Below are 20,932 nucleotides of genomic sequence, written 5' to 3'. Positions count from 1 at the left end.
AGCGGGTAAATATTTAGTTAAAAATATGCCTCTTTTGCTGGGATATAGTACATTTTCTGGGCATTCCGAAAACAAGCACAACTGAAAGTTGACAATTTTTGATTTATGACGTTCTTGAAAGGAGTGAGCGATATGGTTGCAGTGACATACGGGATGCAAGATCCCTTGACCTCATAAAAAAATAATAAAAGTAACACAAAGTTCACCCGACAAGGACAGCAGCTGCCCCCCTCATATTCTGCAGTGTAAATTACCTGAGCTCCAGATCCCAAACTATCGATGAGCGGACGTAGGGTCTGACCGAGAGGAGTGCTGAGGATGTCCTGGGGAAGTTCGAGGATGTACTTGGGAATGCCTCCTCCGCACAGGAAGTTGGCCAAAGAGTCCGTGAAATTGTTGCAGTTGTAGTCAAACAGATTGTAATCCGTACCTCTGGAAACATTTTGGGATGTTTATTTCAAAAATTTTGGATCCTATCCAAATAAAATTATTTTCAATACATACTTTGTAAACATGATATTTGTAGGAGGGATAAAAATGTAAAATATTGACAAAGTGATCATACACTAACATAAAATTGTGTTAAAAAATATTTTTTGCTGTAATTTCTACAATCCGGACATTTAATAAGTAAATATATATATGTACACCGAGGCCTTGTATGGCAAACTCTCTGTATAAACTTTTCATGCTACAAACATTATTCAGAAGGAAGAACTATTTACTATTCTAATCGAAATGAACATCTAGAAATTAATTATTCTATTACATCTAGAAATGTAATTGAGGTACATTTTATACAATGAACTAGTGATAGGCGATCAAATTAATTAATAACTTGTTTTGAAGAATTCGTTAGAAATAAAGCTAATCAGTAGTTCAAATTTGGTTGCATTTACATATTTCTATCTCTCAATATATTTGACATCAAAAACTTAAGCTGGAAAGAAACAAATCATGAAAAAACAATGAATATCTTCCGGATCGGGTAACTAAAAAAGTAACAGTTATAATTTCATCCAATGAACTAAGTTGTGGTACAAACCAGCAATGTATTTGACATTAGATAATTATCTTTAATATCTCATTTCTTATTTCAAGGTGACATTTTAAATTTCGCTTTTTTTTCAGTACTAAGCATATTTGGTATTTTGTTGTTATGTTGAGGTCTTAATCGATTAACACTATTCTATAATAAAGGAGATAGTTACCTGAATGTGGTACCTCCTAAGCCGACAATGTAGTCTATGAAGATCTGGTATGGGATGAATGTATCTCCAAGCTTCTCGATTCTCTCCGGGGGACCCAACACAGTGCCTCCCTGAGAAAAAATAAAACATACAATTATAAATCAGACATGAACGAATAACACTCATCCAAGATTCATCCCCTTTCATTAGGACATATGCTGTGAGCATACTACTAAACGTTACCAAGTAATTACATGTATGTAATTTTAAAATCAGTTCATTCAAATGACAGATAACTGCAGGTTTTTCTTGCTCGTTTCTCAATTTTCATTAATTGATTCGGCAGTAATTTTGTGGTAAAATCTATCCATTTTTAATTTAAGTTTTACTTTTAATACCGTTTCTCGAGTTAAATTTTTATACTGCCGTGACACTCTATTATAGTTGAAGGTTTGATTTTTTTCCTCTAAATAGCATATAAAAACCTTATTTAGAATTAATAAAATATAAGTCAAAATAACAAGTTTTTTTTTTAACTTAGCCAGTTTTCGCAGTATGCTCATGATAATGAAATAATTACATTATAGTAAAATCTTTATTACATATATATACAATGAACAAACATATAAAAGGGCGTTGTTGGTTTGTCAGATGATTCCCTGATAGGGAAAACAGCTTTTGATAAAATGAACACAGAAATGGTTTTAATAATGTTAAGTATTTGTTTTATGCATGAAAGTATACTTTTAAAATATGAACTATATAAAACCATACAAGATTTTGAGTGTGTCCAAATACTTGTTCATAAAATCTGGATTATCTCCAATTACAGGAGTTATTTTTTTTTACGTGTGTAAAGTGCCTTAAACCTGCCTATGACGGTCGTCAGCCCCGTAAATGCCCAGACTTCCATATTCTTCTTCATCTTTGATGAGATGTCAAAAAATAAACCATACAAGAATTACAGTTGCCCAATTGATGATAACAGCAGACTGTGATGATGTATTTTCATATTATTTTATTAATTAAGTTTTTATCACAAAATATTTCATTTGTAAGAATAATTATCATAATATGAAATTTATACAAGTAAATCCAATTAAAGTCTCATTTATTCTTGTTTCTTCTTTTTAAGACTTTAGGACGGGAATTTTAGATTATAAACAAGAAATGACATACAGTAAGTGCAATCCGGATATGTTTTAAAAAATACAGAGAATAAACATCTAAATAAATATCTCCATCCCAAGTTTTGGCAAAGTTTCCTAATATACACACATTATACGTTCTTGTGGTTTCAGGTACCCAAAATAGATATTGACAAATACTAAGAATATTCTAAACTTTTCCATGCCAAATTAATGTTGTGTCTAAGTACATTCATATCTGATTGTTCCAAATGGATCATGGAATCCACAATAAGCAAACCTGAGATAAATTTAAAAAAATGGATGTTTCAGCCATGCCAACCCCCACATACACAACTCATGGAAAAATTTACAGACAAAAATGACACATTTTTAGATTTTCACGGCGCTTCATATAGTGAAATCTTTTAAGCAAATTGTGCGGCATTTAATGATGACTTCTTGTGAATGTTTCAGGTTGCATCGCAGTGTACATCATCTGCGACACTATGCGAAATGTCATCAATAAGCGTTTACAACTCGCGGCATAATAACCTAGAAAACACGGCCAGTAAAAATACACATATCATAGAGACAACAGGAAAAGTAGAGCATACGTCATTCCAGGAATTTTTCAGTGTATTAAAAAATTTGAAATAATGAAAATAGAATCTATTGCTTGTATTTTTTTACTTCCTACACAGATGATACGGGATTAACTTTATCATTATTTACATGAAGGCAAGGTGATCAGTCCCGCGGTTTGGATCTAAGAATACAATATATTTTTATAGGACAAGTGAAGGAGCTAAATAAGTACTATATGGGGAAAAAATAGGGTAATATTAATTAAGAAGAGGAAAAGAAGACTAGCAGGAATGGCTACGGTACTCATGGTTTCATACCCATACTCATACAAGCGTATGTAAATGGAATTCATACAAGGCCTTTGCTATTAATTTAACACAATTCTAACATTAAAAAATGTACCAAAATGTTACTCTTACTCTAATGCTGATGGGTGAAAAAGAATTGTGACTTGAAGGTTTGTATTATAGTCGCGTAGTTTAAAGCTTTTAAAGCAGGTTCGAAAAAAAAAACTTGGCACCACTTTGTGAGGAAATGTTTTACTTTGCAATATTCTTAGCATTCATGTCAATATCCTCAATTGGTTTATATTTAGCACTCAATATGGGTCAAAGAAAAATGTTTGAGAATGAAACAATAGTTTTTTTTTTTATTAATAACAAAATTAAGTAAAACATATTTTAAATGGGCTAAACTAGCTTAAAAAGCATGATGCATTTCCTTTTTTCTATTTGTTTTCACAAATAAGATACTAATTTAAGTAAATTAAAATAAAGGAACGTGCCATATTGCCTAGTAATGGATAGTACACACAATATAAACAAAATGATAAAATAAAATACATACTTATATAGGCAATATAACAGAACGTGGACGACCGAAAAAGACTTGGCACGATCAGATCAATCAGAACCTAAAATCTGGCGGTGTCAAAAGTCTGCGTAATCGGAGGGCATGTATGACTAGATGTATGGATGTGAAGGAGGCGAGGAGTGTATGTCAGGACAGAAGAGTGTGGCGTTCTATCCTCTCTGCCTACCCCTGCGGTGAAACGGCGTGATGGTAGTAGTAGTACTTATATAGCTCAGGATTTTTTAAAAAATATAGCCAAAAAGATGTAAAAAATAATACTTCATGGAATTTATTTTTATTGAAGCTGTTTCACTTTGATATTCCATAAAAAAATTCTTAAATCCATGTTTATGGCAGATTCAAAAGCCTTTTCATAAGTTATAATATAATTGTCACAAAAAAAACAATAAAACGATGAAAAATAATAAAAAAATAAATTATTAAAGGTTATTGAATATAAATATGCTAATTCAAATAGTTGAAATAAATTAATATTGTTAAATAATATGTAAAATAAAAATAAACATCATATTTAAACATTATAAAAATGGTAAACTAGTTTGAACAAATGTGGGTACGACTTTTTGACAAAATTCTTTAAAATGTTAATGTCAAAGAAATATGGGATATTTCGAATGTATAAAAAATGTGCGCGGATTAATTGGAAATAAAAACCAACTATTTATAGACCAATTACTCGAAGCGTACACTATAAAATGAGGATATAGTTACTCAATCACAGATCCAATGTATCCAAGATCCAGAGTGTCCGGGGGGTCGGCAAACAGTATGCACACAAACTACACGATTACGGGATGCAACAATGTGACGTCGGAGTGGTTTGAAATTGAAACACGTGAATTATTCCAGAAAAATGAAGCCGGCAATGGCGGCACTGATCCGAATTTAACTGAGGCCAGTCCGGTAGTGAGTGTGTCGTCAGGCGGGTGAAATGTGTAATGCACGGAAATAGAACGGTTTATATTAGGAATCACACTCCAAACATTTGCTGCCACCACATGAGATGGGTGAATGCATCGTGTCTGCATCTATATTTAGAAACCAGAATGTTTTTTTTATTTGTTTTGATTCATTGACTATTTATCATGCTATAAGATATTTATCCAGAGAAATAATATTTTTAGTAAAATAAGAGTAAGTAATTTCACAATATTTTGAGTGTTTCCAAATTTTCGTTCACAAATTCTGGATTCGATCCACTCGGAATAATCAATAACAAGATCAGATATCAATAAAAAATCTTGAACAAATATTTTTTTTTTATTTTTTTTATTTATTTCTTAAGTTAGCTTATATTAAAACTAATATAAACTATTATATACATTTACATCATCTTTATATATTTACATTTCCTTACAGTAACTTAGACATTTATTTTTAAATTCTTTCAGACACTTTTCATTCTTCATACATTCAGGCATCTCATCATACATTTTTAAACCCTTATACATCAAGCAATTTTGCGACTCAGCTCTTTTCAATAATGGTAGTCTTATTTTATCCTTTTGTCTAGTAGCATATTCATGACAATTTTTGTTTAAGACAACTTTATCCTTAAAATATTTTGGCAACTTATCGTGAAAAAATTTATGTACAAATATCAACATATTAAATTTAAGTCTTCTTCTTACAGATAACCATTTTAGTTCATCTCTCATTCCTTTTACATTGCTATATTTATTCTTCCCAAGAACTATTCTCATCGCCCTATTTTGTGCAATTTCTAGTTTATTTAGATTTCCTTCGTTTGCTAAAAATAACACTGTTGAGCAGTAATCTATATGTGGAAGAATGATTGTTTTGTAAATTAGTTCTGCAGTATCTTTATTTAATTTATTCCTTAATCTACTAAGGAAAAATATTTTTTTTGATATTTTTTTATTAACGTGTTCAAAATTTGCATTTAATGTCAATTTTGAATCTAGTATTATGCCCAAATATTTCATTTCATCAACCTTTTCTATGGTTTCATTATCAATATATATATATTCATCCTTGGGTTTGGCTTTCTTCTTCCTAACTCCATGTATTTTGTTTTCCCAACATTAAGCTTAAGTTTATTAATTTTGAGCCACTCGGATATTCTGTTTAAGTCCTCGTTTAATTTTTGTATGGTCTCTGTATAATTTTCTCCCGCTATATATATTAATGTATCATCGGCAAATAATTGTAGTTTGCAGTGTTTTATTATATTAGTGATGTCGTTTATATATATTATAAATAAAATTGGTCCTAGAACTGATCCTTGGGGAACTCCTAAATTATTCTCCAAAGGTTCAGATATTTTGTTTTCTATTTTAGTTACTTGTTTTCTTCCTTGAAGATATTCTTTGAATAAATTGAGGGCCTCATTTGAGAGTCCTATTATTTCAAGTTTTTGTAGTAATTTTTTTCGATCTATTGTTTCAAACGCCCTTTTGAAGTCCAAAAACACAGCTAAAACATACATATTTTTATCCATTTCCCTTTTCCAAGTATCAATGACAATATTAATTGCAGATTCACACGAGTTGTTGTTTCTAAAACCTGATTGTTCCTGACAAAGTAATTTATTTTTTTCTAAATATTCAATCAATTGTATTTTTATTACTATTTCCAAAATTTGTTCATATTTCGGTAACATGTTAATTGGCCTAAATTCTTCACACTTTTTTGTATTCACCACTTTTGGTATAGGGATTACCATCGATGTTTTCCATGTGTTTGGGAATTTCCCTTTTAGTAACGATTCGTTTATTATGTTAAGTAGATGCTTTCCAATTTTCGGTAATATGTCTCTTATTATTTTAATTGTTAATCCATCCGGACTTGATTTTGATATTGTATTTTTTAGTACTAGCTTAAGGTGTGTCATATCAATTTCTTTAAATACCATTTTATTTTTTATATCCTGAATATTTTTTACTGTTGTTTCATTAATTAGTGGAATACTTTTGTTTATATCTTTGATGCTTTCTATAAAGTATTTATTAAAGCATGTTTGTGTATTTCCTTTTATTTCTTTCGGGAATTCAACCGTGTTTTTCCTCACCTCCTCTTTACTGTGTATTAGTCTTTTGATTGTTTGCCACATTTTTTTGGGATTTCCTTTTTCGTCTTGTAATTTTCTTTTAAAATACTCATTTTTGCTGTTTTTTAATAATTTAGAGTACTTGTTTCTTATCATTTTAAAAGTCACCCAATCTTGTGTTGTTCTTGTAATTTTTGCTATTTTATATGCTCTATCTCTATCATATTGAAGTGATTGTAGTTCTCTGTTATACCATTTATTTGTTCCTTGTATTTTTACCGACTGAATCGGAATCATAATATTGATTGCTTCCGTGATACAATTTACAAGTGCTTCTGCTTTTTCATTATATTCCATGAGATTGATTTTATCTATATTACCAATAAGGTTTGTTAATGTTTCAATGTCATACTTTTTTAGATTTCTGTATTGCATTTCATTGATTAACTTTTTTGAGTACCTGGTGTTTTTTAGATTATCCGATATGTGGATAATATTGTGATCGGTAATTTTTGGTTCATCTTTCACTTTCACTTCAATATTGCATGTGTTGGATATTACTAGATCAATTAAAGTTCTCGATTTGTCTGTTATTCTAGTTTCAGTTTTTACTAATTGTTTCATACCATTCGCTTGGATAATTGCTTTTAGTTTTTTAGTATATGTGTCTTTTAAATTTAACATATTTATATTGAAGTCTCCCGTAATAATGTTATGCTCATTATCATTTAAATTTTCACTGCACCAGTTCTCAATAAATGTCAGAAAATCTTTGGTACTTGCATTCGGAGAGCGATACACTATTCCGTATACCCCTTTTTTGTATCCTTCATTTATCCTAATTGCTAAGATCCAGTAGTTTTTTTCCAGTTGAGTTCTATTGATAATTTCATAGGAAATGTTATTTTTTATTATAATTATTACTCCTCCTGTATGTCTACTATCTGAATCACATCGTATTGATGTATAACCTTGAAAACTAATTTCACTATCTTCAATTTCGGCTGTTACATGAGTTTCACTTAACATTACAATTCTCGGTTCGTTTTGTTCAATTAGTACTTGAATTTCTTCGTGGTGTGCAATTAGACTTTGTATATTTAAATAAATTATTTGGTTTAGTTTATTACTTTTCAAAAAAATGTTACTTTATTCTTTTCCATTTCCAGTTTCCTTTTGTATACTGGGCAGTTGTAACTCCATGCTGGATGTCCCGCGTCTAAGTTTAATTTTAGTTTGTTTTTAGTATTTACGCAATTTATACATATTTCTTCACCTTTTTTTATGTGACATTCGTCACATGCGTGATTTTTTGTACATTTTGGGCATATTTGTTTTTCATTCGTGCACTCTGATATTTTGTGATTAAAACCATAGCATTTGTAACATCTTTTTACATTTAGCGCATCGTAAATTTTTACCCTTTCCCATCCAATATTTATTTTTTCCATTTTCAGCATTTCGTCATGAGTTTTCGAGTCGACTTCTAGATATATTATATATTCCTCACCTGTGGTAAGTTTTTTATTTCGAACTGCTCCAACATGCATTGATTTTGGTTGTTCTATGAAATCGTTCTGTATTTTAATATTTGTAACGATTTCCTCGTTCGACATTTTATGTGAGACTCCCACAATTTTAATGCATGGCATCCTTTTTTTTTGAACATTAGTTTGGTATTTGTCTGGAAATTTGTTTTCTATTTCTTTTTGCAATCTTTCTGACGCTTCATTGTTTTTGCAGGTTAATATTACTTTTCCGTCTTTTGCATTTTTCAAATTAGTGATTCTATTTTCTATCGGACTAATGTTTTTTTTTATGTCTTCTTCTGTTTTTTCGGTAGTCTGTTTTTCTTTCGGTGATATTACTATTATTTCTCCTATATTTTTGTTTAATTTTGGATTTCCTTTATACACCATTTCTTTTAACATTTTATTTTCGGTGACTATTTCTGCCATTTTCGTTGTCATTTCTCCAATAACACCCATAATATTCAGAATTTTAGGATTCAGTTTATTCATTTGTTCTTTGCTTAATTTTGTTCCACTATCAATAATGCAATTTTGTAATTGTTTTGTGGCATCTATTGCTTTAGTAATGTAAATCTGTGGATCCATTTTAGGTTAGTTAGGTACTTCTGAATAATTATTAATTATTTATCACCTTTCTGATTTTGAGCAATTTCTATGGAATGCAGTAAATGGTCAAGTGTCACCCGTCTATTTTTATGTCAAAATCTATGACTTCACTGCTGTCAAAATATTTGTAAAATGGTGTTTTTCGTACTTGTATTGTTGAATCACATTTAACTTATTATTTAATCGTTTCACTCACACTTTTTATAACAAATTCATATATGAGACATCTACTTGAATGTAGTTTTAATTGGCTATATTCACTTATTTGTTTACTGGCTTTGGCTGCCGTGTTTACTGTTTGATATATTATTGTTGCTGCTATATTTATTTTAAAAATAATTAGGATTTTTTTAAAAGATTTTTCTACCCGCAGTTGGTACAATCTTTAATACCTTGGATAATACCCACAGCGCATTTGCACAGTGCAGCACAAAATTCAGTACCTAACATCCATACCTCAACGTCTCTGGACTAAATTATATTATAATGATTTTCAGATTATTTTTTTTGCACTTAGCGAGACAGACACACAGAAAAAAATGCTTTTAATAAATGGGACATTGAATATATACAGTTCAGGCATTTAAATTTAAATAGGGGCATCAACTGGATTAACGGTTTACTGCAGGAACTCTGTTGAAATTTTCCAGAACTATCTTCTATCTACCTTTTCCAGTTCTAGCCAAGATTCTAACCACTGTAAAGAGAAAATGGATAGAAAATGCTTTTAGATATTTGTCTTACAGAATGGCTACTACAAGTTAGGGAAAAGGGAGGGCGCTGTAGTGCAAAAAGTAGTTGATATTTTAAAATATGAGCACTTATATATTTCTAATAGATTAATATTTTGGAAATTTTTTATAAATAACTAGTATTTACAGTAAAAATATTTTTTTTAAAAAAGAAGAACTTTTTTTATATCGATTTTATTTCATATATTTAATTTATTCGAAATATCACCCAGAATACAGAATAAACAAATAAGAGGAAAATCATTATCAAACCACTTAATTAAATTTTTTGTGTAAAATGAGTTTAAAACCATCATTATGAATTTGGCATTCGTGTATTTGCTAAGTTTTGTGTTATTTTTTTTGTTATTAAATCTATGAAAAATATATATTCTAATAAAATCCAAACAATAACAGGTATAAGAAATATTTAATCAACAAGATAATTTATTAATATTTTTCATTGTTATGTTTTTTATAAATATGATAAAAAACTATAAAACACAGGGAAAAAAAACTAAATATAGATGTGAAGGAGAACCAGAACATTGAATTTCCAAAATAATATACGAGTATTAATTTTAAATTCAATATGAACTTGGATTCGGTCCAAAAGGAATTCAACAGCATGTTAAAATTTATATGCACAGATAATAAACACACATTCTAAGAGAATACACAATGCACATTTTGTGAGGATATTTAAATAATAACACATCAATGACAGTAGGTAACCTATTTCTTAAAATATGCACAAAATAACAATAACAACGTTATTTTACATGTTTAAATCAGTTTTTTTTTTGTAACAAATCATTTCACTTTAAAAAAAAAATTAAAGCATTAGTTTTCTGATGGACAATCGATTTCAAAATGCCAAGGCCATTCAGAATTTGAGTTATCCGTACTAATAAGATAATCAGTTAAATTATCAATTTTAAAGTACTGCAAAAAGTATTTATTTATTATAATGTTCATTTTATCCGTCTCCGTAGTGTAATAGTCAGCACGCTGGGCTACCGCACTGGAGGTCCCGGGTTCGATTCCCAGGGGGTGTCAAATAAATACAAGTGATTTTTTTTTCACTCTAATATTTATTCAATATTACCCTGGACTGGTAACTGAAGCGGAGGGCTGATCACCTTTCCTTCATGTGTTGCAATCAAGATAACACTGCATTAATATGGTGCAGTGCCCTATGCATCATCGGGTGTGGATAAGGGTTAAAAAAATATATGTATATATTTATATATATATATATATATATATATATATATATATATACATATATATATATATATATATATATATATATATATATATATATATATATATATATATATATATGTGTATATATATATAAATAGAGAGTTTAATGTTTCCACCTAGAAATTATTCAAAATTATAATTTTTTTTTAAGTATCTTAACTTGATATGAAACATGTGTATGGAAGTCTGAGCATCGCAGAACTTATGACCTGGCATTTGGATGACTTAAGCGATCACTTTATACACTTGTGTAACGTTCACCTTTCTGCCCATTATTGAACATTCATATATTGCACGAATTCTTAAAGCTTGTATTTATGCAATGATCTTAGATCTCATCTGAAGGGTGAATAATCCAGTGTCTGATTTAATAAATAATATTAATATTATTAAATTCATATTATTATGAAGTAGGTATTTAAGTAATAGTTGTAGTAGGTAAACATGGATAAGGCACACTTTGAAATTTTTTGCAGGTAAGAGGTTTAATTGTAAATTGTAAATAAAATCTTTGAAGTGTCTGCCTCCGTGGTGTAATGGTGAGCGTGTTGAGCTACCGCGCTGGAGGTCCCAGGTTCGATTACCAGGGAGGGTTGAAAATAAATATTAGTGATTTTACACAATAACATTTATTTCATATTACTCTTGACTGGTCCCAGCGCAGGAGTGATCACCTTGCCCTCACGTAAGTATCGATCAAGATAACACTGCGTCAATACGATGCAGTGCCCTATGCACAATTGGATGCGGTTAAGGGTTAGAAGAAGAAGAAAATCTTTATGAGAGAAGATAAACCTACATATTTATTGTGACTTGTTAAATGATTGTGCACTATATGTATTTCTGAGAGCCACATTAATGGGTGCATTCACTCGAGAATTAGAGAAATATTGTGGAAGGAGAAGTGACTGTAAATTCCATCAGATCAAGAACCTGTACAATAAACACATAGATAAAATAAATTTAGGGTGAATTTTGCAATTGCAGAGAATGTAATCTGCGATAAAATCGTGCAGTCTTTTTTAGTACCCATAGTGCGCTTGTCCACTACCCGGAATTTTACCGTCCGGCAGTCCGGTTTTGAAGAATGAAAGCAACTACGACAGTTTAGCGTGATCGAATTTACGCCCAGCGTGTTCACGCACCGATCCGAAGAAAGATGGACAAAAGCACAAGCCAATCCAAGCCAATCATCTGTTTTATATGCTAACTGATGTGCCGGATGGTGAAATTCCGTGTAGTGGACAAACGCCCATAAAAGTGAAACTATTACTTAGTAATTAAGTGAACAAATTATATAAGAAAATTAATGTTTAAACTTTATTATTGTGCAAACATTTCTTTAATTACAAAAAAGTATTTTCATATTCAATAATAAATAGTTGTGTGTTTACATAATGCTATACTAATTGTCCGCATCCGTAGTTCAATGGTCGGCACGCTCGCCTACCGTACTGGAGGTCCCGGGTTCGATTCCCAGAGAGGGGTCAAATAAACATTAGAGATTTTTTTCACATTTATTTAATATTACTCTGGACTGGTACCTGAAGCGGTGAGCTGATCACCGTTCCTTCATGTGTTAACGATCAAGATAACACTATGTTTATATGATGCAGTGCCCTATGCACCATAGGGTGCGGATGAGGGGTTTTGAATATTACATAATGCTGGATTATACATTACAAAAGGGTTGTCATCATGATATTATTTATATGTCAACAGATGAAGAATAGCTATGAAATATTGCTGAGTAAAGAAATGAAATTAACAATAGATATCAGCCCGGAAATTTATTATTTTAAGGTTTTAAGATTTATTATACCCTTTAAAAATATTCAGATTTCCTTATTCCCATCTAAATAACTTTACCACCTTTATTAACCGCCCTACACATATGAACGTACGTGATACGCGTGGTTTTTCTTCACCATTCCGCGCTAACCCGTATGACCTACGCGCACGAGAAAAGATATATGTTCCAAAAATATTTAGTGCGTACCGGATACACTGACAAATTTTTGTCAGGTTTCATACCTTACAATATCTTGTGACAACAAACGTTGAGATTTTTTTGTTTGTTTATAAAAAATATGCCTGAAAATAACCCGAAGGTGGTTAAGAGTTAATATAAAAATAAAAATAAAACTACCATATATTTTTTTTATGATAATTTTTACATTTATTTATTTAATGCGGTTAATTTTTATTGAATCATTCAAAACAAAAGAACATAAAAGTTTTTTAATTGATATGATTCTTTTAGCAAGAAAACATTTTTTTAAATATGATTAGAAAACCTAAATAAAATAATGTGTTGTATACCATAACACGTGTAGTAATAAATAAAATGTCTGCCAGAATTCATGAGCGGTAATTATAACAACTGATGACGGTGGCAAATGACATTTACGATTTTGGCAGTAAAACAGTCCTACGTCTGAAAATCCAGACACATTTTCTACAAGAGAATGGCCTGAAAGATATCCAGAAAGTAAAAAAATGTTCATGTAACAAACCTTTATTAGAGTAGTGATTCTTTCTTTAAAAAAGCAATAAAATTTAATATTGCGTTATTAGTTATTTGGTAGTTCCATAATATGACATTTTTTCATAAATGCATATTTGGTAGGAAAATAAACAAATGAAAATTCACAAGTATTGAAGAGGATTATTCATAAATGCATTTTGGTAGGAAAATAAACAAATGAAAATTCACAAGTTTTTATTGAAGAGGATTATTCGTAAATGCATATTTGGTGGGAAAATAAACAAATGAAAATTCACAAGTTCTTATTGAAGAGGATTATTCGTAAATGCATATTTGGTGGGAAAATAAACAAATGAAAATTCACAAGTTCTTATTGAAGAGGATTATTCGTAAATGCATATTTGGTGGGAAAATAAACAAATGAAAATTCACAAGTTCTTATTGAAGAGGATTATGAAGAACGGCCAAAAAAAATGAAGATGAAAACGATGTGAAGGATTTAGTTTAAGTTATCCTCAGAAAGTAAAAGAATTGAGTGTAATATTATAGGATGATCTTGCAAAGCATGCAGTGACGTTACGCAACTGTTGCACATTCTGAGAAAACTAGAAATAACCAATGTCCGAGATGCCAGAAATATGGGGAGACCAAAGGAAAAGGAGAAAGCGCGAAGCTGGAATGCATTAATAATTGAGGAAGAGGGCGCGTGCAAAGTGCATAAGGAAACCAAATAAACGTCCAGCAGCGAACGTGCGGCAGTCATTTGGTCACATACCGATATAGAACATTGCGCCCTGCCAAGCTGGTCAAAATGCATCGACCTATTGAATATGGCCATCCGCCAGGTATGAGAAAGGGGAATCGGAAAAATCCTACTAACAGATGAATTGGGTACATAGTTGTGATATTTTTTGAGCCGAATGAAAGGTCAATGTACACCTTTAAACCAAAAGGAAAAAGAAGTGTCATTTTTGGCAAAGCTTAGTATAAGCTTAGTATAAGCTATAGTTTGGTCTATCTAATGATATATATATTTATTCAAGAAATTAAATATTAAAATGGAAAATAAAAGCATATATTGAGCATTTAAAAATAAAAATGTTGTCCATTGATATTTATATAATACATGATAAGCACATTGTGCTATTTTATATTAAAAAAAAAAACAATAAAAAAAGGTAATTTTTTTACCTTTTTTTATTAGTTTTAGGTAAGTCTTGTCGGATATCAGAATAGATAACAGAATTGTATGGCCAATATTTTAAAAGAATGAAATTAAACCCTGAAATTGATACATAGTTTATGCCGAATAATTAGTCAACTGATGCAGAAAATATAGTAAAAACGTATTTTGACATATTAAATTTCAATATCGCTTTTATGTAAAGCGCCTACATTATATTAATGATTAAAGTATGCAAATAGCTTTGAAATTTATAAGATATATATTGGTATAGGTTTTCGGAAGAAAAATACTTCTCTAAACATTATGTCCATCTTCACAATCAAAGGAATATAAACAGACGCATTCACACCTCATCTAATACTCTGGAATGCATATTTATAAATATACATCTGATGATTGCAGAAATATTTATGAAACATCATTATAATGCCAGACGTAACGTGCCAAGATGAATGTTACATATTTCACGTGACTCCAATAATTACGCGAGCTGAAAAATATTAATTACTCACGATTATAAGTCAAAGTACAGACAAAAATATATATTATTAGATTAAAACCAATATTTTTTAGCTTTTCCACTTTATTTTTATTTGACTGGTCAGATAAAAATAAAGTGGAAAAGCTAAAAATATTGGTTTTAATCTGTAATATATTAAAAATGCAATTCCAACACGAAGTATCAGTGGATAATATAAATCTATTAGACAAAAATATCTCGGAAATTGGCAACTAACATTATAATTGTTTATCAGACAAAAGAAGGATTTATTAAATCTTGAAAATGAATATATTTAAGGCGATAAGTGGACTGAGAGACAAACGAATGTCTCTATCCTTCAGGAATTTGCATAAAAGAGAGACTTTATATGCCATGTACAAAATGAATTCGTTCATACGTCTGACATTTTGCCAGAAAAAAAGAGACAGCCTGGTTAAATTAGTGATCACTGGGAATGTCAGAGTCCAATTAGATGGACAGATCGAATCCTAGACACAACCGGATCCCTTGATACGTATCATGGAAACAATGTTCAAGATTGTGAGAATTTGAAAAGGACGAGAAATTATTTACTGACCATGCATACACTTTAGAGGATTTATGTACCTCTAAGTGCGTATATAAGTACCAAAATCAAATGTACCAATAAGAAATACAGTTTTTAAAAATCACTTTAATCGTTTTAATAAGAATTTAAAAACTTTTGTTCAAGGAAGGTTACAAAGATATTTCAAGCCGATCTTGTAAACAAATTATTTTGCCAGTCCGAAGAATGTTATTTTTAATCCAGCATTGAAAGCAACTAAAATAGTGATATGTTTGCAAACATTGTACAATGTAAACATAGCTCTATGTCCAAAAATAAACAATAGATTTACCAAATATCTTTTCCATTTCTTCTTTCTATAGTGGATAGGCCATTTATTGACCAGTACTTGACACTTGTACTTAATACGCTAGTTTAAGGTAACCATATAAATTTATTATTATTAAAATATATTATTTTTTTATATTAAAAGAATTACATATCAAACACAGTATGGTTTATCTTGTATAGTAGCTAAATTTACTAACCACCACAGTACAAAGTAGAACAAAATACATGAAATATTATAGGACCAAAGATCAGAAATGTAATATAATAAAATAATTTTTATTCAAGCGAGAGATTTTAGTTTGTCATCTGATTCTGATGATCATTTCCATTCTTTATAATCAATTTTATTGATTATATTAAAACTTTGTTTAATTTTGATAAGTAATAATACATGAAAAAAATTAAAGATTTTATACAGTATTATTACAGTTTACGATCAGTAGCATTGACCGTGATCCTCTGGTAAATGAAGGGAGTTTGTTCACTCCATTGCAACACAGATTGGCAAGGATTTCTAGCTACTCTTGACATCTGGGAAATTTATTGATTAGATGCTGGTACATGTGTAGGTTTCAACTGTGAGGGTGAATTTCAAGTGTATTCTTATTTTTTATTTCATTGAAAACAGCGGTTTATGATAATCTTTGATAAATTGGTTCTGAAGATGATCAAATAGACTTAATTTTTTGTATTTTTTATTGCCGTTACTATTAAAAAAACAAATAAAATATATCTTATTATAACCAGAATGAACACGCATCAATTATAATAGTTTGGCTAAATATAATTAAGATCGAGTGATTGATTTGTTTTAAGTACTTAACAAATAGTAAGAGAGTAAAAAGCTACGATTTGCATTAAATTTTTTCTATATGAAGTCACCAACAAGATTACAAGAAAAAAATTACATTTAGTGAATAAAATAAATGTTTATGATCAGAACAAAATTGTCCGCCTCCGTAGTGTAATGGTCAGCATGCTCGGCTACCGTTCTGGAGGTCCCGGGTTCGATTCCCAAAGGGGGTAAAATAAATATAAGTGATTTATTCACTGTAATATTTATTCAATACTACCATGGACTGGTACCTGAAGCGGAAGCCTGATCACCTTTCTTTCATGTGTAAACGATCAAGATAACACTGCGTTTATATGACACAGTGCCCTATGCATCATTGGGGTGCGGATAAGGGTTTTATTTTTATATAAATAACATTATGAACTAAATATAGAAGTGTCAAGCCTAGGTTTGAGCCCACTCTTCCACAACTTGAAAATTTATATATTGGGTTGATGCAAAAGTTTTGACCGTTTTTTACATATATTTTTTAAATTTTTTTTTTCTTGTGTATTATTTATTTAATAAATTATATAATTTCCATCAGTTCTTATAACCTTCTCCCATCTTTCTATCAACTTATTAATACCAGTAGTATAAAATTCCATGGATTTTGATGCGAAAAATGAAGTAAGGGATGTTTTTACCTGCTCTATTGAATAATTTTTTTCATCATTTAAATTTTTTTGCAGTGATCGGAATAAATAAAATTCAGAAAGAGCAAGATCTGGAGAATACAGTGGATGCTTGATAACATCCCAATTTAACTCATTTAGCTTGTGTTGGGTCATCATAGCCACATGTGGTCGCGCGTTGTCGTGATGAAACACTGCCCCATTTCTGTTTACCAATTCTGGTCTATCCTTTTGAAGGACCATGTTCAATTTGGATAAATGCTGACAATATCGTTCTGCTGTACTTGTCTTATTGTGTTCCAAGAGTTCAAATTACACAATACCCTTATTATTCCACCAAACACAAAGTATAACTTTTTTTATGGATTTCGGCCTTCGAAGTTGTTAATGGGGCTTGTCCAGGTATAGTCCAATGTCTTTTTCTTGTCACGTTGTTGTACACGACCCATTTCTCATCTCCCGTCACCAAACGATGCAAAAAAGGTTCATGTTTTTGTCTCGCACTCAAAGCAACGCGCGTTGAAACACGATCCAATAAATTGGCAGCCGACAATTGATGAGGTATCCAAACGTCGTACCGCGAAACCATTTCCATACGCTTCAAATGTCTTAATGCGATTGTTTGGTTGACTCCCATCATTGACACAATCTCTCTGATGGTTAGACGTGGATTGGTGTCAATTATGACTTTTAATTCGTCTTCATCAGACTTCAATGGCCGCCCGGTACGTGGTTTATCAATGAGTGAAAAATCTCCAGATCGGAATTTTGCAAACCATCTTCGTACCTGTCGAACTTTGATGACATCTGCTCCGTACACTTCACAAATGTTTTTGGTTGCCACACTCGCGGTATTGTCTTTACGGAATTCATAAAGTAAACAATGACGTAAATGCACTTTATCGAACAACATTTTGAAAAAATACAAGGGGTTATAACTGTACTCTGGCCAGGCCAAAACTGAATAGAAAGTAGAGGGAAAGCATCCTTTATACAATGGAATCATAAAAAAAGAAGATACAATTCATAATTTATGAAAATTTTTTTTTTTACCTGGGATCATAAAAAACGGTCATTACTTTTGCATCAACCCAATACTACGACTATAATTTGCTAATAATTAAATTCCGTAAATTCAACTGGTGATGTATTCCATATTGTTACGGACAGATCGCACACCCCGTGCGGCGGCCCTGAAAAGGAATTCCAGGCGCCTGGCGGCGAGCGAGACGGTCGCCCGTCGGAATGCGGCCCGAAGAAGGGCCTCTAGGAATTGTACCGATTTTAATATGGCTTCGGCACCAAATGTATTAGATATAAGTAAGGATGAGAAAATATGTTAAATGCGCCTAGATATTATGTAGAATAAATAGATATTACGGATACTGTATAGGATAAATATGGCTTGTAATAACTCTAATGTAATAACGAATTGTTGAACTGTTGGAACGGCACCGGTACGGTATAAAAGTGTAGCCCGTCCGGTGCCCATTAGAGAGAGACAGAGATATGGCTGTCTCTCTCCCCCGGCCGCTGATTGGCTGTACTTTCCCACTGTCGGGCGGTACGCGATCACGGCCGGGTATATAGAGGGCGCATTTTTTGGTAATAAACTAGTTCTGGTGCGACTGCTGAAACCTGTGTTTCATTTCTCCGCTCCCGCTCCTTGGACGACTCGCCGCGCCGCCAGCCTGGACCGTTTCGCCTCATTGTACCGATTCACGGACCAGTTTCGGAAAGCCCTTATCAGGGCTATTGAGGTTGACTTGTCGGTCCAGTGCCGCTCTTCCCGGCTCATACATCCAGTCACCTCCGTCCGTATCCAGCTTACTCGGTAACTCGGTACGGCGGGGCCGTCTGGAACGTCACCCCTTACAACGGTGGCAAAGTTGGGAGATTCCGAGTGAAGACCAGGCGTATATATTTCTTCAGTCATCGCACGTAACCCACGCCGGTTACACATATTAAAAATGATTTCTTCTTCAAACCCTTATCCGCACCCGATGGTGCATAGGACACTGCATCATATAAACTCGGTGTTATCTTGATCGTTAACACATGAAAGAAAGGTGATCAGCCATCCGCTTCGGGTACCAATCCAAGGTAATTTAATAAATATTAGAGTGAAAAAAATCACTTATATTTATTTGACCCTCCCTGTAAATCAAACCCGGAATCTGCAGAATGGTAGCCGAGCATGCTGCACTACGGAGGCGGATTTTTAAGGATACTCCATATTAAAAATGTAGAATCTCAATACTAACTCGTTTATTTTTTGTAATGGTCATTTTGAAAACCAATATAATGGGGAGTTTGCTGTTTTTGGATTCGAGCCAAGTGCTTCGCGCATATAAATCTTAATTATATAAATACATACTCGGAATATCAGAAATATCTCAAAGTTATAATAATTTACTGCAAACCTAAAAGTTATTTCATGTAGAAAATACACATTAGAGGTAAAAGTTGAACGTTCCCGTGACGAAAACGTTTGTTACATAAGCGGCAATTTGGGAGGAGATGACAAATGTTTGACCTGTCGAAATCTCCCCGAACTCATTTCGTCTGGAGTTTTCTGGTCAAGATGTGCCAAATTTGATTCCGTGGAAAATCTTCAAAACAGAAGCCAATGACAAAGAGTTGGGGGCGTTTAATCTTTGGCTGAGTGAAAATTTTTTTAGGCAAAATCTTGGCAAGTTGAAAAATATTTTGGTATTTGAGTCATTCAAATGTAGTAGTGTAGTAGATATATATATATATATATATATTTTGAAAAGTGTTGATTTGCCACATTTTTATCAATACACTTCAATGGCCCATATAATTGATAAAATAAGAATATATATATTTTTTTAATTAGATAAAATATATTGTCTTAACAGTGATGAAAAATCTTTAAGGGGAATATGGAAGTCCTGTCATTCACAGGACTTATCACCTGGCATCGGCTAGCTACAGTGGTCACTTTTTACACAATAATGTTTACCATTTTGCTCAATCAAGGTTCGAGCCGAATCTATTACAACTTGGTTTATATTTTCAATAATGCAAAGCTTAAGTTTATGAAAATAATATGAATTAGAAATATTTGAATATGATAAGAATATAAATGTAATTGATTAATTTGCCAGTCACTTTGTGGTAATATCTGTCCATATATAATTTAAGTTTTACTTGGTATATACCACTATTTCTTAAAATCTATTGTGGTAAGTGTTTTGATGCATACCGTATCATTTTAAAACACGCATCATTTTCAAAAACAGGTGTTTGAAAATGATGCGGAATGCGTCGAAATACGTGTCACAGTGGATTTTAAGAAATAGTGGTATTTGGCAAGTGAAATTTAAATTATAAAAAGAGTATAAATATTTATATTTTATAATAATAAAATAATAATAAAACCCTTATCCGCACCCCAATGGTGCATAGGCCACTGCGTCATATAAACGCAGTGTTATCTTGATCGTTTACACATGAAGG

At 31.6% G+C, this 20,932-nt stretch overlaps 2 protein-coding genes across 13 annotated transcripts in view; one reads left to right on the top strand and one right to left on the bottom strand.

Moving 5' to 3' along the window:
• The window catches only part of LOC148300633 (uncharacterized), a 40,364-nt gene that overhangs the window by 12,450 nt on the left and 6,982 nt on the right, over window positions 1-20,932 (bottom strand). For all 11 annotated transcript variants that reach the window (XM_088274487.1, XM_088274484.1, XM_088274477.1 and 8 more), the window contains exons 4-5: window positions 1,212-1,321; window positions 255-432 (exon numbers count right to left, since the gene is read on the bottom strand). In XM_088274487.1, the coding sequence (XP_088130613.1) occupies window positions 255-432; window positions 1,212-1,321 (288 nt within the window). The remainder of the gene's footprint in view (window positions 1-254; window positions 433-1,211; window positions 1,322-20,932) is intronic.
• The window catches only part of LOC148300626 (cytochrome P450 9e2-like), a 229,083-nt gene continuing 217,195 nt past the window's right edge, over window positions 9,045-20,932 (top strand). The window contains exon 1 of one of the 2 annotated variants that reach the window (XM_088274493.1): window positions 9,045-9,061. The gene's annotated coding sequence lies outside the window, so the exon portion shown is untranslated. Of the gene's footprint in view, window positions 9,077-20,932 lie in introns of both variants that reach the window. The other variant, XM_088274494.1, reaches the window with a different exon arrangement.

This window comes from Brachycentrus maculatus, unplaced genomic scaffold (assembly GCF_059751285.1).
Source record: "Brachycentrus maculatus isolate JH-2025_06_01 unplaced genomic scaffold, ASM5975128v1 h1tg000683l, whole genome shotgun sequence".
In the NCBI taxonomy this organism is placed as follows: Eukaryota; Metazoa; Arthropoda; class Insecta; order Trichoptera; family Brachycentridae; genus Brachycentrus; species Brachycentrus maculatus.
The sequence above is the reverse complement of the archived record's forward strand: the minus strand, read 5'-3'. Positions and strand labels throughout refer to the sequence as shown.